The sequence below is a fragment of the Mustela erminea genome, chromosome 1 (genome assembly GCF_009829155.1).
Source record: "Mustela erminea isolate mMusErm1 chromosome 1, mMusErm1.Pri, whole genome shotgun sequence".
NCBI lineage: Eukaryota > Metazoa > Chordata > Mammalia > Carnivora > Mustelidae > Mustela > Mustela erminea.
The window spans coordinates 366,660-389,639 of NC_045614.1; the positions used below are offsets into that span (position 1 = coordinate 366,660).

The 22,980-nt window shown below is 65.9% G+C and overlaps 2 protein-coding genes across 7 annotated transcripts; one reads left to right on the forward strand and one right to left on the reverse strand.

Moving 5' to 3' along the window:
- Window positions 1-8: 8 nt before the first annotated feature.
- Window positions 9-12,198, forward strand: PTBP1 (polypyrimidine tract binding protein 1). 5 transcript variants are annotated; one of them, XM_032304372.1, is made up of 15 exons: window positions 9-108; window positions 2,508-2,538; window positions 5,655-5,730; window positions 6,019-6,191; window positions 6,273-6,419; window positions 6,514-6,684; window positions 6,773-6,883; window positions 6,954-7,128; window positions 7,374-7,451; window positions 8,148-8,296; window positions 9,409-9,442; window positions 9,877-9,969; window positions 10,065-10,281; window positions 10,491-10,568; window positions 10,662-12,198. In XM_032304372.1, the coding sequence occupies exons 1-15, from the start codon at window positions 101-103 to the stop codon at window positions 10,792-10,794; spliced, it is 1,674 nt and encodes a 557-aa protein (XP_032160263.1). In that variant the 5' UTR covers window positions 9-100; the 3' UTR covers window positions 10,795-12,198. The 5 variants fall into 5 exon arrangements, with proteins under 5 accessions (XP_032160263.1, XP_032160272.1, XP_032160253.1 ...); XM_032304352.1 differs by lacking the exon at window positions 9-108 and adding an exon at window positions 862-884; XM_032304391.1 differs by lacking the exon at window positions 9-108 and adding an exon at window positions 1,347-1,462.
- Window positions 12,199-12,434: 236 nt separating this feature from the next.
- Window positions 12,435-18,735, reverse strand: PLPPR3 (phospholipid phosphatase related 3). 2 transcript variants are annotated; one of them, XM_032304287.1, is made up of 7 exons: window positions 18,231-18,735; window positions 15,499-15,684; window positions 15,258-15,399; window positions 14,996-15,191; window positions 14,852-14,909; window positions 14,547-14,720; window positions 12,435-14,000 (listed from the first exon to the last, which is right to left on the reverse strand). In XM_032304287.1, the coding sequence occupies exons 1-7, from the start codon at window positions 18,303-18,305 to the stop codon at window positions 12,543-12,545; spliced, it is 2,289 nt and encodes a 762-aa protein (XP_032160178.1). In that variant the 5' UTR covers window positions 18,306-18,735; the 3' UTR covers window positions 12,435-12,542. The 2 variants fall into 2 exon arrangements, with proteins under 2 accessions (XP_032160178.1, XP_032160186.1); XM_032304295.1 differs by having other exon boundaries at window positions 12,436-13,937.
- Between the last annotated feature and the right edge of the window lie 4,245 nt (window positions 18,736-22,980).

Below are 22,980 nucleotides of genomic sequence, written 5' to 3' on the forward strand. Positions count from 1 at the left end.
CGTCTCCGCCATTTTGTGAGTCTATAACTCGGAGCCGTTGGGTCGGTTCCTGCTATTCCGGCGCCTCCACTCCGTCCCCTGCGGGTCTCCTCCGTGTGCAATGGACGGGTAAGTATTGTCTCTCCGCGCTCCCCGACGGCCCCCTCGCGCTCCATCCCTCCCCTCGCCGCCGCCCGGGCATCTTCGGGGCCGCGGGCCGCGCGTCGCTCCGCCTCCGCCCGGGTTCTCGGGCGCCCCCGGGGTTCCTCCTCTCCCTGGGCCTGGGGCGCGGCCGCAGGGGAGGTTGCCGGGGGCCGCCAGGCGGGCAGCGCCCCCTGGGCGGGAGGGGGTGGGCCGGGCCCGAGTCCTGCCCGTTTCCGGCCCCCGCGTACCTCGGCCCGAACGCACGCGGCGGCCGCGCGGCCCTTCCCGCTTCCCGTCCGTGCCCCGCGCGCACGCGCCAGCCTACGCGCGCCCTGTGAGGGCCTTCCCGCTCCCCGTACCCCCTTCGCGCGCCCGGTGTGGCCCTTTCCGCTCCCCGTCGAGCCTCCGCGCTTGCGTGCGCAGCTCTCCGCGTCCCCCCTCCCCCCCGTTGGGCTTTGCGCGTGCGCGGTCTTTCCCGCCGCGCGGACTCTGTCCTGGGCCTCCCCCGCCCGCCGGGGGCCCGGGCGCGGCCGGGAGACGCCGCCCTCCTGCCCGGAAGGGTGCGGGCCCTCCTCCGCCTTCTCCGGCCGCCGGGCCCCTCCCCGTCTTCCCACAAAGGATGGCCGCGCGCCCGGCCCCCCCACCCCCCCTTTGTTCCTGCCCGCGGGGGGCGCTCCGGGCCGGCCGTTCCCCGCGGGCGGAGCCCCCGGCGGCGGGGCAGCCGCTCGGGCCGGGGCCGTGGTGGCGGTGGCTCGTCGCAGGTCCTGGGACGCGGGGCCGACGTGCCTGTGTCGGAGGGCACTGGGTGTTGGGGCGCTGCCGGTCCGGGGGGAGGGGTGGGCGCTCGCGTGGACCGGGCGCCTCGTCGTTTCCCCGCGGGGCGGGGCGGGGGCCGCGGCTTCCGGAGCCGGAGGGTCCCGCGGGCGGCGCGGCCTCGCCTCTCCGGATCCCGAGCGTCGAGCGCGCCCTCCTTCCGCCCCTGGGCTGACCCTCGGGCGGGGCGCGCGACGCCTGCAGGGTCACGTGTGCCGGGGCCTGGGGTTTGAAATGATCGGTTTCGGGCCGACTCGCATCCGGGCCTCGAGCGGGAGGAGCGCGGGCTGCTCGCGGGGCGCCGGCCGCACGGTCTCGGCCGTGCCGCGGCCTTGCCCAGGGAGGGCCCCCCGACCGCCGCAGAGAGGCCGTGTCTTGGGAGACCTGCGCGCGAGGCCCGGCCGGGGAGTGGAAGCCGGAGCCGCTCCGGATCAGCGCGCGGAGCTGCGTGCTTTTCATTCTTTGCGGTTTTCTGGGAAGCTGCTTTTTGGCTCAGGAAGGCTTTTTAAAAGTCAGTTGATTACCGGTGCGTGGGAGGTTTTCCGTGTGCCCTTTGGTAGCGGGAGGTAAAGGCCCTGCTGTGAGGGACCCCAAACGGGTGAGAAAGGGCAGGTGAGGGGTGTGGACCCCATGACCACAGCGGTGTTTTGAGTCCTGCAAGCTTGGTTCCCCGAGGGCAGGAGGGCAGGAACCAGGAGGTCTCCGAACCCAAGAGGGAAATAGCACAGGAACTGGCATTTGTCCAGGCCGGGGGCGCAGGGGGCTGCCCCAGGGCCCCTGCCAGGTCTGAGTCTGCGACAGCCTTTCCCTGGCCCGGCTGGGGGCCGTCGTGACGACAGGGTGGGTTTGTCCGGGGCCTCCAGGCCTTGGCACACGGTTGGATAAACCCCTTCCTGGAACGATGCCCGTGGGTCGGCGAGGACCTGGTCCGTTTGTAGGTGCCACAGCAGTGCCCTCGGATGTGCTGAGAGCGGAGGCGGGCAGGGCTGTGGGAGCCTCCCTCCGGAGCCATGTTTTCTTCCCGCCTTCCGCGCAGCCCGCCTGAGGCGGGGAGAAAGTCCAGGCACGCGGAACCAGGTTGATGAGTAACCGGCGTTCATTTTACGGGACCGCTTCTGCGGAGCTGCCCCCCAGATCTCTCAGACGTCTGACCCCAGGGCCTGAGGGCCTCAGACCTGGTTTCCTGCCCCGTTAGAAAACGTTCCCGAAGCGCTTCCGTTTCCCGTGACACAGACCACAGTGCTTGAACCTCCGCCTCAGGGGTCCGTCCTGGGGTTTTCGCAGGGGGCAGGCCCGGGGGCGGGGCCTGGTCCTGCGGGGAGGGAGCGAGCGGGAGGACAATGGTGGCTCCTCTGCACGTGGAGGCTACGCAGAGCGACGCTCGCTTCCTGCCCTCTGCTGTCTCCTTAGCAGAGGGCCTCGGAGGGGGATGTTGTGCAGCCAGAGGCCACGCTGGTGGCGGTGGGGGGGCTCCCGACATCCCGGTGGCGGCCGCTGGGAGAGGGACGGCCTCCGGCCTGCCGAGTTGGCGGCACACCCGGCTAACCGTTGTCCTCTCTTTCTCTCTACAGCATCGTCCCAGACATAGCAGTTGGTACAAAGGTAGGCGCTCTGGCTCCGGTTCCTCCTCACGCTCGTGCACCCTGAGTCTGCGCTGACCCGCGTGGGCCCGTCTGCTCGCCTCCAGTGCCCCCGTGTGGCCCCGCCCAGCGGCGTCACACCCGTCCCGGGCTGGGCCTTCCGGGCCTTGTGGGCCCTCCGGCCTCTCTGCCGGCAAGAGGCCTGCTTGTACCCACCCAGGCTGAAGCGGCTGCACACTGGGGCTGAGGGGACGTCTGCTTGGACGTGGGCCGCGTCCACGTCTGGTTATGCCCCGGGCGGTTGGTGGGGGGGGGGCGGAGGACGGAGGACCGTCGGGGCTGCTGCTGGTGGTGGTCCGGATCGCAGAGCTTTTGCTGCGAAGGACTCCGTAGCCTCTTTGAAGGGAGGGGAAGGAGAGCCCCGCGGTCTCTGCGCAGGGGTTGTGTCACCTCTGAGCGGGGGAAGTGGGGCCGCGGTGATCCTGCCCCCCAGTGGGGGACCAGGCCTGGGTGCGCCCACGTGTGTGACCTCCGGGAATCCTGGGGCTGACAGAGCCCCGGAGTCCTGCCGGTTCGCCGGTTCCCGGCTCTGTCCTGGGGGTGGCTGGGAGCCAGGGGAGTCCCCCCGCCGCGGTCGAGGTTCCTGAGCTCCCTGCTGGGGGCTCAGGTGACCTGAGCCGGCAGCCAGATGGTTTCTGGTCAGTCGGCCATGATGCCTGGGCCCGGTTTCACTTTCCCAAGTGGGTTTTTGTCTTCACCGGCTGGCTGTCCTGATCTTCCTGCAGATAAAACCTGTTTGGCGGCAGGAGGGGAGAGGGACTTTGATCTGGAGCATTTGTCACTGGGCTGCGTGTCGACCTCCCCCTTCCGTGGGAACCGCTCTCCAGCTGGGACAGCTCTTCAGCGGCCGTCCTTGGAGTGGTCCCCCTTTGGCCATCCTGTTCCCAGGGGACCTTTGTTTCCAGAATCAGAGCTGAACAGACAGAAGCCCTGGGGGTGTTCTGCTTGGGGCGGGGGCTGAGGCGCACTGCCCGGCGCTACTCCTCAAACCTGTGTCCAGCCTGCAGGGGAGGATGTGGCCAGCTGTGCGGGAAGGGGGTGCTGTCGAGGTTTTTAGCTCTCGATGGGAGAGGTGGTTACTCGCTGCTGTCCCCGGCAGAGCGGCCCCGAGCTCAGGAGCGACTACACACTTGAGGGTCTCATTCTGTTCATCCTAGATGGGTTCCGGGGTACGCGCCAGTGGGGCCTCCCAGCGCCGGCTTCAGAAGAGGGCCTGGCCTAGTCCAGCTGTGCATGGGGTCTCTCCTGTGGGCAGTCGCCCCTTGAGCCCCGTGCTGTCCCAGTGCCATAAGGTGCTGCTGAGCACCCTGGCCCTGTGTCCTGGGGGTGGGGGGTGGGAGCGGGAGCTGACAGGTGGCACTTGGTCCTCAGGACATGCTTGCGGGGGGACAGGGTGGCCAGGAATGCTGCTGCTCCTGGAAGTCACAGCCCCACCAACCCGGTCAGAGGCAGGCGCCCAGAAGCCCTTTCTAAGGCTGCATGGCTAACAGACAGGTATTCCTTTGTGAGCCTGTGGGGGCAGGTCAGGGTCTCAGGCCAGAGACAGAAGGGGCTTTGCTGTGGCTCAGGTTAGTGGGATCTGGACGTGCCTCCCCTTGGTGAGTGTCCTAAATGCTCTAGGTCCCGGGCATGGGCGTCGCCGGACTCGGCAGTCTTGAAGGCCAGCGGCGGCTGGGTGATGGTTTTTAACGTGCTGTATGGTGTCAGACTTGCACGCGGGACCAAGTCTTAATGGTTCATTCCTCTTTCTGAGCTGTGATGCCGACCTGTGGGCCGTTGGCCTCCAGAGCTGTGGGCTGGGAGGCCCTCTGCAGGTGCCGGCCTATCCTGGGGCCTGGGTCTGGGTTGTGACAAGCCTGCTGGAGCTCTCTGAGCCACGTGGGTCAGCCGTTCCTGGTCCTTATCCCCGAGGGCAGTCTGTAAGCGTCGTGGCATTCCTGTGCTGCTCTCGCGGGCTGCTGGGCATGGAGGTTCTGAGGGGTTGTCGGGCGCCGGCAGCAGCAGCGGGGAAGCCCGAGCATCCCTAGATGGCTGTGCGAGGCTGAGCGGGCGGTTCGGAGCAGGGGTGCGGACGTGGTGTCCTTGAGACATAAGCAGCTGGAAAAGTGGTTTGGGGGAGAAGGGGTGAGGCTGCTGGCGGCCCGGCTGGGCTGGTCTTCCCCATCCCTGCTGCGGTGCTGGGCCTCGAGACTCTTGGCTCCCGGTTTTGCATCCAGACATTCCTTGAGGAGTTACTCCTGGTTCCTGGTCATGGAGCCCAGGACACAGATCTCGATCCTGGGGTCCGGTCTGCGGAGGGCAGAAGTGTTAGGTGGGAGCCAAGTCCACGTCCCGTGTGGCTCTTGTCGAGAGTGGCTCCATCCTCGGGCCTCCGTGGGAGGGATGGCTGCCTGCTTGCTAGGCCCCGGGTCCGTCTGACGTGCGTCACACTGAGACCAGCAGGTGCACACGTTTGTGGAGAGACAGCGGCAGGCCACACGTCCCAGATGGCGTACACAAATGGGCCTTTGGGGTTCCTCAGGCCCTCATGGGCTCCCCCAGGTGCCCCCACCCGTCTCTGGATGGCACCTCCTGCTGCATCGAGGGGTAGTATTTCTGTCCAAAAGCCGTGAGGGCAGGCTCAGGTTCCCTCAGACGCCTGGAAAATAGGGCAGTCTCCTGTGGCCAAGCCGAGTGGCTGCCATGGGACAAGGGGGCTTTGTTCCCCGGGCCTGCCAGCGGCCCTGTGGTTGTCGAAGATGGTCCCCCAGTCTTGACACGGGCAGGGCTCCACTGAGCTCTCCAGGACAGTGGGTGTGGGCTCGTGCCTGTGCAGCCCTGTCCGCGCACACGGAGGGTCTGCAGAGCGGGGAATGGCAGTGACGTACGGGCAAAGCCCCTGGGGGCGGTGGTCCCCTACCCCGCTCTTGGAAGAGGAGCAGTATTTGGGGTTAGGACCATGTGGCCACGGCGAGGGAGGAATGGTCACAGCTTCGGGTATCGTCTGTGCCAGTGTGGAGCAGAGAGGTGGGCACAGGGGGTCTTGGGGAGGTCCTCTGCTGTTTCGCTCTGCTCCACACAACCCCTCTCTCTTTCCAGCGGGGATCCGACGAGCTTTTCTCTGCCTGCGTCAGTAACGGACCCTTTATCATGAGCAGTAACTCGGCTTCTGCAGGTAACCCCGAGCGCAGTCCCTGGTTCTGGCTTGGGGCGGGGGGGGGGGGGTCCTCCCGTCCATCTGCGCGTGCTCTGCTGCTTTGGAGGACACTTGGGTGAATCGGTCCTGGCTGTTTTGCCCTGGAGCCCGGTTTGTTCTCAGCTGACTTCCTGTGGACGGTCAGACAGGCGGGGTGGATACCAGGTGTGGGGGCTGCCCTGTCCTTGCTGTGGCTCGGCAGTCAGGAAGCTGGCTTCATCGGACCCGCGCGGCGCTCTGTGCCCTACAGTCCGCTCCTCTTTGCAGCAAACGGGAACGACAGCAAGAAGTTCAAGGGGGACAACCGAAGTGCGGGCGTGCCCTCCCGAGTGATCCACATCCGGAAGCTCCCGGGCGACGTGACGGAGGGCGAGGTCATCTCTCTGGGGCTCCCCTTTGGGAAGGTCACCAATCTCCTGATGCTGAAAGGGAAGAATCAGGTACCCGCCTCAGCCGTGTGAGCCCCCATTCCCAGGAGGGCCCCGGGGCTCTGGGCACGGCTCATGCCCTTGCCCCGCCAGGCCTTCATCGAGATGAACACGGAGGAGGCCGCCAACACCATGGTGAACTACTACACGTCCGTGACGCCCGTGCTGCGCGGCCAGCCCATCTACATCCAGTTCTCCAACCACAAGGAGCTCAAGACGGACAGCTCGCCCAACCAGGCAGTGCGTCCCCGGGCAGGGGACTGGGGCGGGGCGGGGGAGCACGGGAGCTGGGGGCAGGGGACTCAGGGCCGGAACTGCCCCTCTGCCCCCACAGCGGGCCCAGGCCGCACTGCAGGCGGTGAACTCCGTGCAGTCAGGAAACCTGGCCCTGGCGGCCTCGGCTGCCGCGGTGGATGCTGGGATGGCCATGGCCGGCCAGAGCCCAGTGCTGCGGATCATCGTGGAGAACCTTTTCTACCCGGTGACTCTGGATGTGCTCCACCAGGTGAGATGGCCGGGGGCTTGCGGCTGCTCAGGTCCTAGTCCGGACCGCGGGCGTCCCCGGGCGGAGGCTGACCGAGCTCCTCTCGCAGATCTTTTCCAAGTTTGGTACGGTCCTGAAGATCATCACTTTCACCAAGAATAACCAGTTCCAGGCACTGCTGCAGTACACCGACCCTGTGAGCGCCCAGCACGCCAAGCTGGTGAGTGGGGCCCTGGGATCCCCGCCCGGCCAGCACACAGCCAGGGCCGCTCACGGGCCTCTCCCCGCAGTCGCTGGACGGACAGAACATCTACAACGCCTGCTGCACGCTCCGAATCGACTTCTCCAAGCTCACCAGCCTCAACGTCAAGTACAACAACGACAAGAGCCGGGACTACACGCGTCCTGACCTGCCCTCCGGTGACAGCCAGCCCTCGCTGGACCAGACCATGGCCGCCGCCTTTGGTAAGATGCCCGGCTGGGTGCCCAGGACCGCCGTGTGCCGTGGGAGGCGAGGACGCATAGCTCAGGCTCTGCCCCAGGCGCCCTGCGGCGTTGGCTCTGCCCAGGGAGGTTGGTGTGTGTTGCTCTTTGCAGGGCCACATGGCCCTCGGCCCAGGCCGCCTCCTGGGTGTGGGTCACGGACACACGCAGCCCTCGCTTGCGGCCGAGGTGGTGGGTGCGATGATTAGTGTCTCGTTTGTTCCTAGGTGCGCCTGGTATAATGTCAGCCTCTCCGTATGCAGGAGCTGGTTTCCCTCCCACCTTTGCAATTCCTCAAGCCGCAGGTACTCAAACACTTGACCTGGGTCCCCACCGTCGCTCGTGCATGCCCACGCGCCTTTCAGTAGCTCTGCTTCCACGGGCAGCGGACGTGGGCGCAGTCTCGGGGGGAGCCCGCCTTCCTGGGTGCGGGCCTCTGGGTTCCCCGAGGAGCCTGGACAGGGCAGTCATAGGGCAGGGCCATGCAGAGAACCTGCTAACCCCACAGTGTCTGGTCTGGTTCCCTTAAAGCACCTCTGGGCGAGGACGAGCGCGCACGGTGGTTGGAGGGCTGTGTCCCTCGTAGATGCGTTTAAGTGGTCCGGTAAGCAGAGCCGCGTGGGCGCCGTGAGCGTCCCCCCGGGGGCCGGCCTGCACTCAAGACAGGCTCAGGCCTGCGGGGCCCGCCCGCTGGTCGTCTGCATGGGGACGGGCGCCTGCATGCACGCTCGGCCGTGGCCCGCCCGGGGCTCGATTCTGCGTCCGCGGAGCGGAGCTGTTGTACTGTTGGGCGCATGTAGACGGGTCCAGACCCGGTGCAACCTGTGCCGTGAACAGAGGAAGGAGAAGCCGGCAAGGCTGCCCAGTGGGCACTGGGCTGAGTGGCCGCGGGCACCTCCTGCGTGACTCCTTTGCATGAGGACAGGCAGGACCCGTGTTCGCCTCTTGGCAGTGAACCCTGGGCGCCGTTGCTGACCTCCCGACCGCCCTTCCTTCCCCAGGCCTCTCTGTCCCTAACGTGCACGGGGCGCTGGCCCCCCTGGCCATCCCATCCGCGGCGGCGGCGGCGGCGGCGGCGGGCCGGATCGCCATCCCAGGCCTGGCCGGGGCGGGGAATTCTGTCCTGCTGGTCAGCAACCTCAACCCCGAGGTACGTGCCTCTTCTTCCAGGCTGTCGGTCCCGGAAGCACAAGCGGGGGAGTCACACTCAGGGTCCTAGGGCGAATACCAACAGGCTGGGCTCCTGTCTGCCCCAGGAGCCAGGGTCTCAGGGGTCTCCCTGCGGGGCGCGGTGTAGCCCCTCTGCACTGGCCAGCTCGCTGCTCCTTCCTCCGTGCTCAGAGTTCTCTCGTTCTTCACGCCTTGTTGACGTTTCCAATTCCGTAATGCGCAGTCGAAATGGTTTTCATACGTGAAAGCGGTCCTTAGAATTTCTAGCCCAATTGGGCGGGTCTGAAGCGGCCTGTGGGAGCAGGAGCGCCCCGCAGCCTCGGGCCGGGGGATGGCCATGCCGTGCCCGTGCCTGTGGCTGCGTCCGGCTCCGAGAGAGAGCTCGGGTGAGCTGGCGGGGGCTCGCGGTCTTTAACTCTGGGAAGTCGGGACCGGCCTTAATGAGCACTTCAGACTGTTCTGTCATCTGTCTGCCCCTCCTGTGACTTCCTGGCCTGGGGTGGCCGGCCCGCGGCTCGTCCGGGCCCGACGCCAGCGAAGCCCTCCACTAACAGACTCGCTCCGCCTTGTGCTTGTGTGAGCCTGGCGCAGGGGCCCGTCCGGCGGGCGCGCAGGAGGCAGCAGCCCCCCGGTCTCCTGCCCGCCTCGGGGAAGGGCCTCTCCTGCTGTGTTGCGAGGTGAACCTGTGACTTGTAATGTGTGTAGATCTTGACTGATGGAGCGCTCGTATTTCTTATGTATTTACTGACCTGTGTTTTTTTGCTACTTTTTTTCTTTTCTCCCCTTCCCCTTTCCCAATTTGTTTTCTTGCCCTGATCCGGAATTTCTTTGCCAACTGACTGCACGGTTCTTCTGCTTCCTGTTGTTGCTTGAAACAAAACAAAACCATAAATAAATAAACAAACAAAATTCCCCCTCAAACCCTGCTCTCCGGAAACCAACCTGCCCTTGAATATTAACATCTTGACAACTTCATCATCCATCAACCTGCACGCCTGCGGGGCTGCCTCCTCGTGGTGGACGATTGGCGTCTCGCCCCCTGACCTCTCCCTTTCCCTGTCCCTCGCTGCCTTGCTCTGCTGTCCTCTAAAGAGAGTCACACCCCAAAGCCTCTTTATTCTTTTCGGTATGTTATCATTCACACTTTTATTACCTTGTTTTCATTTAATGGAGGTTATTTTTGACGCCCTAAGATGTACTATGAGTTTGCAGTTGGGCCCTGGGCCTCGTTACGTGGCTTGCCTTCGGTTTGCGTATTTCCCCGACTGCGTAGACGCATGGTTTATTGCCCTGCATGCTTTTCGAAGAGTTAAAGCGTGTTGGTAGCATGCTAAAGTGATGGTTCTTGGCCATCGACCTTTCCTGGATTTCAGGACTTCTCTGCTGAAGGTAGTCCTCCTGGTCACGCTCCCTGTGCTAGACGCAGGGCCCAAAGGCAGAATAAGCAACCTTCGGGAAGAGCCGGCCCTCTGCGGGGTGCGCGGGGCGGGGGGTGGGGGTGCTGGCGGGGGAGGCGGCTCGGGCTGCAGGCGGCTCAGTGCCTTCCCTGTGCTCTTGAAGGCGTGTACGGCGACGTGCAGCGGGTGAAGATCTTGTTCAATAAGAAGGAGAACGCGCTGGTGCAGATGGCCGACGGGAGCCAGGCGCAGCTGGGTGAGGCGGCGGGGGCCGTGGTCGGGCGGGGCGTCCCCGGGCCGGTGCCCAGGGCACCTGCAGTCACACACGTCCCACCCCTGCACCCCCCCCAGCCATGAGCCACCTCAACGGGCACAAGCTGCACGGAAAGCCGGTGCGCATCACGCTGTCCAAGCACCAGAATGTGCAGCTGCCCCGTGAGGGCCAGGAGGACCAGGGCCTCACCAAGGACTACGGCAACTCCCCCCTGCACCGCTTCAAGAAGCCGGGCTCCAAGAACTTCCAGAACATCTTCCCGCCTTCAGCCACCCTGCACCTCTCCAACATCCCGTAGGTGCCGGGCGCGGTTTAAGGGGGGCCCCTCCCGGTGGTATTCGGAACTTGCGCCGCTGCTGGGGAGGGGCTGGGGCAGGGGGGCCTGGCGCAGGAGGGGCTGGGGCACGCCTGTTGGACGTCCTTCCTGGGCCCCTTTCAGGCTCTCCGCGCCCCTCCAGGCCCTCCCCGGGAAGCAGCCGTGTTCAGCCCCCTTCTCCCCGCAGGCCCTCGGTGTCTGAGGACGACCTGAAGATCCTTTTCTCCAGCAACGGCGGGATCGTCAAGGGGTTCAAGTTCTTCCAGTGAGTGCCCCCTGCCCCCACCCCCCAGCCCTGTTCTGCCCTCGGGCCCACCCCCCAGGCCCGCCCTCACCGCCCTCACTCCCCGGCCCCCAGGAAGGACCGCAAAATGGCGCTGATCCAGATGGGCTCCGTGGAGGAGGCCATCCAGGCGCTCATCGACCTGCACAACCACGACCTGGGCGAGAACCACCACCTGAGGGTCTCCTTCTCCAAGTCCACCATCTAGGGCTGCCGTGGACCAGCCTGCCGGTGCCCGGCCACAACTTCCATCATTCCAGAGAAAAGCCACTTTAAAAAGCAGCTGAAGTGACCTTAAAAGACCAGAGATTTTATTTTTTTAAAAGAGAAATCAGTTTACCTGTTTTTAAAAAAATTAAATCCGATTCACCTTACTTACCCTGGGGAGATGGGATGCCGGCCTCAGGCTCTCGGGGACTAGTGGACAGTGCGCCCTGCTCCCCCCCCAGCCCCCCCAGCCCGTGCCTTCTGCAGCCTCTGCGGGGTGGGCGTTCCCAGACCTCGACTCGGCTTTCCTGTGCCTTACAACCCACTGCTCTGGCGGAGCCCCTCTGTGGGTGGGGGGGGCCTCCCGCGTGGGATCATGTGCCTGGTGCAGCGGGGGGCTGTGAGCTGCAGGGTCCAGCCGGCACCCCAACCCATTCAATCAAGTGTGTGATTCGCCCCAGCCCCAGGGACCCTGACCCGGGGCAAGGCCCCGAGGGCACCGGCCACCTCCAGCTCTGAGCTCCGCCTCCCCAGAACCTCTGTATTACGCTTCGACGCAGCTGCAGAGTCTGTGCCCAGCAATATTTCAACTTGACCAAATACTCTAATCTCATTTATATGCAAAAGATAGTTTTAAGTAACTTTTTATATAGCCAGATAAAAGTGGTGTGCGTGTACTCCGTTTCCTCGTGTTATCACCTTGCATACTGTACTCTGACCTTACTCCTTGTGCTGAAGTCGTGGGGCAGGATCCAGATTCCAGGGCAGGCCGGCTGGGGGCCGGTGCAGGGGAGCCCCGGTCTTTCCCGAGGACACCCCCGGATGCCTTACACCTAATGGTCCCCCCACCCCCACCCCAGGGGGGGACAAGCGCTCTTAAAACTTCAGGGTTTCCGCTCTCCTGCAGATTTTGGACCAAAGTTTTGTTTGTTTTTTTGTCTGCCTCTAACGCTGGGGCCCCAGGAAGAGGGACAGCGGCCCCCGAGTCTTAACTGTCTCCTGCCCGTCGTCCTGCACTCACGGGTCCAAGGGGCTCCCCTGTGAGCAGACCCCATGCTGGCCAGCCCCTCCCTCGGGCCTGGACCCTCGAGTTTCCGTGTCGGGGTGGAACAAGGGTGTAAATATTTATAATTTTTTTATACCTGTTGTAAAACGAGGGGCAGCAAACATGGTTTTTTATAAAGGTGACACAGATGTATATTTTGGTAACCCACAGTTACAGGCTCAGTATTGTGACGGGGAGCGCGGCGCATCCCACGGCCCCCCCCAGCGGCTTGTAATGCAGAGAGAACCGAATTAAAGCAATTTTACAACTCCTACCTTTTCTGTAGGCTCTTTCTTCTGTCCGTATTGTAGAGGGCAGCTGGCCAGTCTGCTGGACTTTGGAATAAATGTCTCTGCACCCTGCATTCGATCTCTGTGCTGCTTTTCCGCTGTTCCCCTTCCGGGTGAACTCCGCTGCTTCTCTCGCTGCTGAGGCCGGTCGGCCTCAGGGAAGCCAGAAACGTGGGTGCCCAGGGTCTGGCCGCCTGCGTCTGCCACCCCCACCCCCAGCTGCGGGTCGGGACCTGGCTCCCCGCACCTCATCCCTTGTGCGGGGCGGGGGCGGGGACGACGGTCCTCACACCAGTGACTCAGCCAGGACTCTGGTTGCTTTCGACCTTTTATTGTCTGACGGTGAAGCCTCCTCCCCCCTCCCCCGCCCGCCCTGTGGCCTCCACCTACGCCCCCATGCGCCACCCCCCCCCATCAGTCCTTGAACCTCCGGGCCGCCTGCATCTTGCGGTAGTAGCTCTCAGCCTCCGCCTCGCCCGCGGGCTCGCGCTCGCCCAGCACCAGGCCGCCGGCCTTGCGCCTCAGCGTGGACTCGCGGCTGGCGGGGCCCAGCGCGCCATCGGCCGCGCCCAGCGGGGGCAGCCCCTCGCCGGTGGCCAGGTTCACCGTGGCCACCGCCCCGAACCGCGGCTCCTCTTGGTCCACGTCACTGATGGACGAGCCGGGGGACACCCCTGGCGGCTTGGGCCCCACGCGGAAGCCGCGAGCCAGGTCCCCCAGCTCGTAGCCGCCCTCGCCCTCCACGCCCTTGGCTGCGCCGCCCGCCGTCTTCCACTCCCAGGGCCCGTTCCCCGCCGACAGGTGGACCACGGGGTGGTGGGGCGCATGCGCGTCGATGGTGACGATGCTGGCCGAGTCGCGGTCCGACGGCGAGCGGTACTGCGAGGAGTCGGAGCTGGCGCTGGAGGACGAGGCGGTCTCCGCCAGCTTGGGGCCGGGCCCGCCCGGCGCCCCCGGCGCCTTGGACATGGCGATCACCTGTAGCAGCCGCGGTGGGTTGGCCACGCGGGGCTGTGCGGAGGCTGCGGCCGCCGCCGCCCCACTCTTCTCCGCCATCATGAGCCACTTGGCCCGCACGGTCGCGCTGCTCTTGGGAGACAAGCCTGTGGCCGCCTGCGCCCCCTCCTCAGGGATGTGCACCAGCGGCTGCGGCCCGGAGCGCGGGGGTAGAATGACCCGGGGCCCGAGCCCCGGCCGGGCCTGGACGGTGGGGTAGAGTGAGGGTGGGGCTCGACCCCCTTCCTCGCCCTCCTCCTCCTCCTCCTCCTCTTCCTCCTCCTCCTCCTCTTCCTCCTCCTCCTCCTCTTCCTCCTCCTCCGCCATGGGCTCTGTCGGTGCCCGCAGGTGGCCAGGGCTGGCCTCGTCCGGCAGCCCTGCCAGGCCCCGGCCCTCCAGCGACTTCTGCTTCCACTCGCTGATGAGCTGCTTGGAGCGGGAGGCGTCGAGGGGCACGTGGATGGTCATGTGGCGGCGAGCAGGGTCATCGAGCGAGGGTGTGCTGACACGGGGCAGGGTGTGGCTGAACGTGACCATGTTCTCCTTGCCCATGGGGCTGCGTGGGGCCAGCAAGTCCACGTCCACACTGGCCCGCTTCAGGCTGCCCAGGGAGGTCTTCTCTCTGGCTACCGGCCGCGGCCCGCCTTCCAGCCGCCCGGGTGGGCCCAGCTCGTCCGTGCTCACGGACTTGTTCTGCTGGTACACGGAGTCGTGGCCCCGCTGGGTCAGTGCCCGCAGCGCGTCCTTGGCCGGGGCCAGCGCCGTCGGCTTCTCTGTAGTTGGGGCCTGAAAGTTGCCCACAGCGTGGCAGGCCTGGGGGTGAGGCAGGGGCTGAAGACCAGACTTCTCACCGGGCAACAAACCTGCCGAGGCGGTCTGAGGGGAGAAGGCTGGCCCTCGATGCAGATTCAGAGGGCGGAGTCCCACCCTTTCCCCAGGGCGACAAATTCTGGTCAGGCCACTCGTGCTCTAAACACTCAGCAAGTCGCCCCTGAGACTCGGACTCCCGCATTCCAAGGAAGGAGACCCAGCAGAGTCCGCCCAGCGCAAGGCCAGTCCTACCCCCTCCCACCTCCTCGCTGGGGGTCCGCCTCACCCGGCTCACAGACTCCCCAATCCCACCATCCCTTGGGGACCGCCCCCCCACCTCGGACCTCCCTCTGGGGGCCGGCCTCCGCCCTCGGACCGCCCCCCACCTCCGGCCTCTGCCCTCAGACCGCCCCAACCATCTCGGACCGCCCCCCCACCTAGGACCGCCCCCTGGGGGCCGGCCTCCGCCCTCAGACCGCCCCCCCCACATAGGACCGCCCCCTGGGGGCCGGCCTCCGCCCTCGGACCGCCCCCCACCTCCGGCCTCCGCCCTAGGACCCCGCCCCCAGCTCGGCGCTCCCCAGACGGGGTCGGCCTCCCCCGCCCCCTCACCAGGTAGGCGGCGATGCCAGCCCCGATGAGGAAGCCCGCGTAGACGTCCACCGGGTGGCTGCGGTACTGCGTGATCTGCGTGAGGCCGCAGACGCCCGCCGCGATGGCGAAGGCGAACACCAGGATGGGCTTGAGCAGCTTCGTGGTGTCGGAGATGACCGAGTTGAAGTACATCTGGAGGCGGGGCGGGGCGGGTCAGAGCGCGGGCCGGGGGCGGGGCGGGGCGGGTCAGAGCGCGGGCCGGGGGCGGGCGGGGCGGGTCAGAGCGCGGGCCGGGGGCGGGCCGGGGGCGGGCCGGGACTCACCGACACGTAGACCGCCGCGAAGGCGGACAGCGTGGCGTGCTGCGACGGGAAGGTCTTCCTGGAAGAGGCGGCGGGTGAGCGCGGGCCGGGGCGCTCCGACCCGCCCCCCCGTCCCCCCCGCACGGCCGGGCGCGGGCGGCTCACCGCGCAGACAGGATGGCGTGGGTGTCGTGGCCGGCGCAGATGTCCTGCGTGATGTAGGGGTTGGCCTCGCACGACGTGCCCAGCAGCGTGTAGTTGGGCTTGCACACAGTCAGGAAGAAGGGCGCGTGGTAGCCGGTGGCCAGCTGGATGACGTCGGTCACCAGGGCGGTGGCGCACAGGCCGAACACGTGGACGCCTGCGGGGCAGCGCGGTCAGGCGCCGGGGCGGGGGACGGGGAGGGGGGGTGGGGGGGGCGACTCACCCACGAAGCGCACGGTGCGCCGCAGGAAGGAGTTGAAGCTGCAGCCCCCCGCGCTGATGCTGCCCTCGGCCCCGCCCGGGCCCCCGCCGCGGCCCCACAGCCGGGACTGCGCACAGTACAGCAGGCCCTCGCCGACCATGATCTGCCCGACAGCGAGGCGTTCAGCAGGGCTCGGGCCCCGGGGCGCCCGCAGGCCAGCCGAGGCCCCCGCCCCTCCCCCCGCCCCGCGCCGGGCACTCACCGAGGCCGCAGGGGCGGCGAAGGCCAAGCTGAGGAGCATGAGCAGCGGGATGAGCTCCTCGTTGGTGCCCACGTAGGGCATGGAGAGCGCGCGGTCGTAGCACTGGAAACCCACCTTGGCCGGCTTGAAGAGGTCCGTCAGCTCCAGGAAGTAGAGGGACACGATGGACGACGCCACTATGGGGAGCTGGGGGGGGCAGCAGCCAGGGTCACCCCACCCTTGCTCACCAAGCCGCCGCCCATCCCTCCCCATGCAGCCATCTGTCCCTGTGGTCCATCTGTCCGGCCGTTAGCCATCCTCCACTCCCCCCCCCCCCCCCTCGCAGCTACTGAGCTCAGATTTGAGCAGGACCTCCTGAAGGACACTGGCTCTCCCTTCTGGGCCACGGGTCTCCAACCAGAGCACCCACAGGGGCCGGGCTGCGGCTGGCACTATGGGGACCGGGTACGTGGGCGCCGGGGGGAAGGGTGGCCTGGCTGCCCCAGGAAGTAGCGCTCTCCATTTCATGGTTGGAGAAGCAGACGCAGGTGAAGCCCAGAGAGGCCTCCGTGTTCACTTCTGCCCTCGACGCCACCTTCACGGGGGTCCTGGCCCTCCGTCCAGCCCTGACTGGGGGTCTCCAGAGGGAAAAGCACCAAAGCTGGCCTTGTTAAGGAGCTGGCTCTTGTCCAAGGAGCACTTATTGAGTGCTCCCTGTGTGCAGGAATGAGGCCCAAGGCAGTCAAGCAACGCGGCCCCAGTCTTCTGCGGGGCTTGAATCCTGGTTCCGCCATCCCCTTGCCTCAGCTCCCTCGGCTGAAAACGGGAATGCTAATCACCACTTCTCAGGGCTTCAGGACAGAACTGGATGAATTGAGTATACAGGAAGCGCCTACACAGAACCCAGCACATGCGGGGCGTTTAGTCATTCTCTCCTCCGCAACCATGAGCACCATCGGACTGGGGCGGCCGTGGACAGTGGACAGGGTTTCCGGCAGGGCCTGGGAAGAGCGTCCATGGGTCTGTCCTGCTCTGCGGACATGGCCTTCCAAGCTCCCAGGCGGTGTGGCTGCGGCCGTGACACCTGCCTGGCTCTCGCTGGGGAACTCTGCCCCAGCCTCCTCCCCGCCGGCAACACCTGCTGGCAAGGCCCGCTCTGGAGCCCACCACCCCCAGAGGGTCTCTGTGCACCCACTTCTTGTATCTGGAGACCTGGAGACCAAGGAGCATATAAGGCCCACAAAGCACGATGCCCCGCCGCCGGACTTGTGTGTGTGTGAACACACTCAGGGAAGAGTCACAATCGGAGAAAAGCAAATTTTGCGCAGACACGGGGCCTTGCGAGCACCCGACTCGTCAGCCTCCGAGGGCCACTAGCACGCAGTGCTGATGCCTGGTGGTAACGGGCACAGGCGCCCCATAAAACAGCCTGGCCTCCACGGTGGGGGGCCCTCTGGGGCCCGTCCCCAGGGGTGGGATCTGCAGAAAAACTCACGTGGGGCAGACCAAAGGGTTTTCCTCCCAGGAGCGTCTGGGACAAGCCCTGAATGTGCAGCCGCCCTGAGCTGGGGGACTGCAAGGGGAGGGCTCCCCGGGAAACAGCCACGAGCAGAAGCTTGTCTAAAAAGGTGGGGGGGGGCGTCTGGGGGGCTCCATGGGTTGAGCCTCTGCCTTCCGCGCAGGTCCTGACCCCAGGGTCCTGGGATGGAGCCCCGCATCGGGCTCTCTGCTCGGCGGGGAGCCTGCTTCTCCCTCTCTCTCTGCCTGTCTCTCTGCCTGCTTGCGATCTCTGTCCGTGTGAAGTAAATAAATACAATCTTAAAAAAATAAAAAATAAAATAAATAAAAAGGTGGTGGGGAAGGGCTCAAATCTGATAGAGTGGGCGTGGAACTCTCTGGAAGGATGCAGGTGAGGAGGACGGGGGTGAGGAGGGGGCAAGAGGACGGGAGTGGGGGGGTGAGGAGGGGGGGCGTGGCGAGGACGACCGCAGTGATCCAAGAAGATGGGGATTTGAACGCAAATTTGAAAAACAACCAGTTTCTGCTCCTTGTGGAGGGACCCAATGGCTTGGCCCTAAGCCACTGACTCTCTGACCCTGCGGGGGAGGGGTGTTGCCCAGGACCAGGGGTCCTACCTGGACCCCTCCATGGTGGGGCTTCCCCCCTACCCACGCCCGGGGTGGATGCAGCAGGGGAGATGTGGCCACAGGATGTGTCCCAGGCTGGACCAACCTCCCCTGTGCCGTCATCAGCACTGAGTATGTGCCACCTGACTGCATGGCAAGTCTATTCTCCTAAACACTCGTAAAGCCCTCGCCGTGTGCCAGGCCTGTTCCGTCCGAGGCTTGTGCGACGCCAACCTCCCGCATTAGCAGAGGAGGGCTGGGAACTCGGACCCCGAGGCCTCACAGCCCACCCGCGGGAGGAGGACCCTGCAGCCCAGCCACCGGGTGCCCCGGGGCCTTGCTCAAGCCCTCCCTCCCCCCACTCCCGCCAGGTGAGCTACCGACCGGGACCCCAGTCTGCAGGTCCCACTCCCCAGCATTTACCCGGGCTGTTTCCTTAGCCCGGAACACGCGGCTGTGCCTCCCGAACTCCTACTCGGCCTGCACAGCCCGACTCCTCTGACCCGCCACACCCGGGCACCCTGGCTGTGCCCACCCCTGTCCTCGAGCCGCAGAGGCCCCCGAGGGCGTGTGGAACCGGGGCCTCCGCCCCGCCCCCACCGGTTCGACGCCCCCCGCCCCCCTCACCTCCACGAAGTAGAAGCAAGGAAGAAGCGTCATGCTGTCCTTCGGGCTTTTATTCTTCTCCTTGGTCGCGATCATGGTGCCGCGGGCGCCACAGGCCGTGGCTGGAGGGGACAAAGGCGCGCTGGAGGAGGGGAAGCGCAGGCTGAGCCCTGGCTGGGGGGGACCCGGTGCCCAGCGCCTGCGGGGGAGGGGCGGGCCCAGATGCGCAAGAACCGCCCCGGGAAACTGAGGCTGGGGGAGAGGGGTGCCCCTGCTTCCTCCCCCTCCCCGACGCCGCGCAGTGCGGCGCTGCCAAACAATCCAGCTGCCGCGCCCCCCCCTGCCATGCACCGCAGATGGGGGGTGGGCAGGGGCCCAGTAGAGGGCGGGGCCGGCCGGATTTAGGAGCCCCCCCCACCCCAGCCGGCTGGGGCCTCTTGCTGCGTCAGGGCGGGGGGCCCCCGGGGTGGGTCAAGGAGGGTCCCGGCGGCCGGAAAAGGGGTGCGGCCCGGGCCCTCCGCCCGCAGGCCCCTCACCTGGCGCGCGGGCGCTCGGAGGGCGGAGCCGGCGGGCGCGCGGGGCGGGGGCTGCGGCGCGGCGAGCACAAAGCGCGGCCCCTCCCCCGCGGGGGCGGAGGGGCGCGGCGCGCGCGAGGGCTGGGAGCGGAGGGGGCCGCGCCCGGCCCGAGACCCCGCGCCCGCGACGGCCTACGTGCGGCGCGAGGGGCGGGGGCTCTTTGTCTCGGCGCGTCGGGGGCGCCGCGCGCGTCCGTCGCCGGGCTGGTTCCCCGGGCGCGCGCCGGGCCCCCGCTTCCTGCGTCTGGGGACCTCGGGGGTCTCTGGGGTCTCGGGTCCCCGTAGGGACGGACTAGGGCCGGGGTCGGAGCTCCCCTCCCCTGCCGGGCCCCTCGCGTCGGCCTCGGGAGCCCCCTGGACGCTGGGCGCGGGGCGGGGTGTCTGGGTCCCGGGGTCCCCGGCTCTCCGTGTGTCTCGCGGGGTCTCCGCCTGTCTCTGCCCGCCCCACGCCCGGTCTCTGCCCCCTCCCCGGGGCCCGCCGCTCGCCGGGGCGCGTTTCCATGGCGAGGGCCCCGGGCGCCGGCGCAGTCTGGAGACTAGAGAGGCCCGGGGAGCTTGTCCCGGTCCCTACCGTGCCCCCCAACCCCGCCTCGCGCGCCCGCCCGGGGTCTGCCCTTTGCTCTGCGGGTCTGCAGGCCCCTCGCCAGGCTCCCAGCGGGCCGAGGCGCACGGCACGACGCCCCGGGATGCGGGGCGGCAGGTACGGGTCTCGCGATGAATGCGGGGTGCGCACCAAGGCGGCGCTTGGGGCTGGCGGGCGCTTCCCCCTTCCCACGCACACCGTGTGGGGTAGGGACTGGCTGACCCTTCATCTTGCGAATGGGGCACCCGAGGCCCCAGGGAACTTAAATCACTGTCCGAGGTCGCCAGGCCTCAAACGGCAGGATTTTACTCGGTTCATTTATTCACAAACTCTTGAGCGCCCACTGTATACTGGACCCTGTAGAGTGTCTGGGGAGCCACTGAGAAGTGGGCAGACCCTGACTAATCCTGAAGTTAAGCGCCTCGTGGGAACAGAGGGTGGGGGCTGCATTAATTGAGCGCCTACTGTTTGTCGCCTGTGGTCTTTATTTCTCTTCAGCCATTTAGACCCCATCCCTGTTGTGGCTTGGACCCTTCCGGCTTTGAAAGAGGCAGCTCCTTGGGCTTTCAAAGACCATGGTCTGTGTGGTGAAGACTGAGCTCCAGAGGGTTCAAATCCACCTCTCCGGGGCCTCAGTTTCCTCACCTGTAAGTGGGCGTGACGAGGGCTGCATCGGACTGGCCGGCCCACCTCCCCAAGACCTCGGGTGGGTGTTGGTTTCCTCTGCCAGCCAGGGGCAGAGCGAGGGCAGCGATTCGGAATCCCAGTGTCGAAAGATGTCCACAAACAGCCCTCCAAAGGCAGGAGGAGAAGGGGAAATGGGGCTATCTCTCTTGGGTGCTTCCTGGGGGCAGGAGCAGGAAGGGTTGTCCTGGGGCCCCCCGACATCGCAGGGGTGGGTGGGAGAGGGTGAGGGGGGGATCTAAGGGTCCTGGGTGGAGGTCCTTCTTCCCATCGGATCCCCAGTGATGGAGATGGGCAAAGCCTGGCTGTGGGGGCACATCGCCCAGCTGGGAAGCCTGGACTTATGTCTGGGACACTAGGGACCCACAGGAGGGTTTAGCAGGAAAGAAGGGTTGTGCACAGGGCGTGCTGCTCAGAAACACGCCCGTACTAACTCACTCACAGCAGCTCCTGGGGGATTGGTGCGCCGGGACCCTGAGGGCTCCCAGGTGGGAACGGACGGAGCTTTCTCCCACTGTGCTCTGGCCAGCTTGGTCCATGGGAGAGGAAAGGGTGGACGGGCAGGTTCAGGAGGGGAGGGGGAAGCAGACTTGAGGGCCCTGGACTGAGGCAGAGGCCTGATGGGCAGAAAGGGACACTGCATCGTGAGGCTTGGTGAGGACCTGGCCAAAGCCCCCACGACCACAGCATTCCACCCTGACACCCACTCCCCAAGCCGCCCGTGGGAGGGGAAAAGCACCCTGGAAGAGCCCCCCACAGCTCCAGACACTCTGGTGTCCCGGAGGCATGGGGGCCACCACCCTTCTCAAACCTCTCAGTCTCACCTTGGAAATAAATCCATTTTAAAAAATGAGCTGTTTGGGGGCACCTGGGTGTCTAGGTTGGTTAAGCCTCTGCCTTAGGCTCAGGTCATGATCCCAGGGTCCCGGGATCAAGTTCCACATCGCGTTCCCTGCTCCGCGGGAAGCCTGCTTCTCCCTCTGCCTCTGCCTCCGTCCACCTGCCACTCCCCTGCTTGCGCACACTCGCTCGCTCTCATAAATAAATAAATAAAATCTCGAAAAAAAATAAATTAAAAATTAGTTGTTGTAAGGGACACCTGGGTGGCTCAGTCAGTGAAGCATCAGCCTTGGGCTCAGGTCATGATCCCTGGGTCCCGGGATCGAGCCCCACATGGGGCTCCCTGCTCAGCAGGAGGCCTGCTTCTCCCTCTCCCCCTCCCCCTGTTTGTGTTCCCTCTCCTGCTGTGTCTCTCTGTCAAATAAATAAATAAAAGCTTTAAAAAAATGAGCTGTTTTAAACTGTGCCATGCAATGGTTTTTTAATATCTTCACAGAGTTGTGTAAGCATCATCACAGTCGAATTCCAGAACATTCCATCACTCCAAACAGACCCCATCTCATCAGCTGTCACTCCCCAGCCCCTCCCCTCGCACGGAGGAGCCTGGCCTGGACGTGCACTCACACCCCGCGTGGCCGCCTCTGTCTCGTTCCTTCCCTGCGTGTCGTGGGCTCGGGGTCCGTCCCCAGGGCCACACGCGGGGGCGCCTGGCTCCTTGCCGCTCCCGCGTGTGGCCGCACATGTATCTGCTCACCAGCGTACGGACATGTGGGGCAGTTCCCACCCTCTGGCGGCCGCCGGCGTCCATGCACACCGGTCTGTCCGCGTCCCTGGCCCTAAACTGCTCTGGGGCATGTCCTCCGCGGATATTCCTGAGAGCGGCCAGACTGTCCCCCAGCAGTGTCTGTGGCCCCGGTCCCCCACGGCCTCCAGAGCCCCGTTCCAGGGTCTCTCCTTGGGGCCGTCCTGGGGGCGACAGGGCGGAGTCTAGTTGTGGCTCCGCCCAGCTGCGCCTGCTCCCCGGCGCCCGTTTCCAGCATCTTTTCGCCGCCCTTGGCCGTTTGCATCCTGGCTGTGGGCAGTGTCCACTCAGCTGCTTTGCGGGTCTCGAATCGGGACCATCTGTCTTTCTGTTGTAATCCTAAGACAGGAATTCCTAATTTTATTTTATTTTTATTCTTTGTAGGATTTTTTCATTTGACAGACAGAGATCACAAGCAGGCAGAGAGGCAGGCAGAGCCGGGGGAAGCAGGAACCCGGCTGAGCAGAGAGCCGGATGCGGGGCTCGATCCCAGGACCCTGAGACCATGACCTGAGCCGGAGGCAGAGGCTTTAACCCACTGAGCCCCCCAGGCGCCCCCTAAGGCCTTCTTTATGTGCCCAGCCTTGCTTCTCTTTCCCCGTCGGGTCCTGCATCTCAGGCCTCCCGAGACCCTGCTGAGAGGTGTGGGAGGTGCCGCCGCTTCCACACCACCAGCTCCGGGGGGCTCCACGGGGGGCTCCACCCGCTTTGTAGGTGCACACACTGAGGGCGGGTGAGGACCCGCCCAAGTTCCCGGATAGAAACTACCCCTGAAGAGCTGGTCACAGAAGGCCAGTTGGCGTGGCATTCCAGGTGCGCAACGCGGCCAAACCAGGCTCATCCCGGGACAGGAAGCGCCGGGGGCCGGGGCTGGCCGCTAAGAGTCAGGAGGCTTCTTTCTGGGGTGTTGGGATGTTTAACACGGTGGGGGCTGTGGAACTCTAGGAAGGGCCTAAGGGCGCCCGCATAGTACACTTGACCGGGTGCCTCACGTCCTGCGGAAATGGTGACAAAGGCAGAAGATGGTGAAGCGTACAGCCCAGGGCCAGCGGGAGCCCGGCCCGGGCCTGCTGCCCCTACGGCCCGGTGGCTGGGGTTGGGTCCGCCCGCACTCAGGCTGGGGAGACAGAAGCCTACGAGGGCATTTCGACGGGCGCTCCCAATGCCGCTACCACGGTGGGTGTCCGTTTCCCACGCATCGTGCGCCGGGTCTCCGCAACAGTGACTGCATCGGGGGAAACTGAGGCACAGGGCAGGCCTGTTGGAGCAGTCCACGCCCGCCCTGGG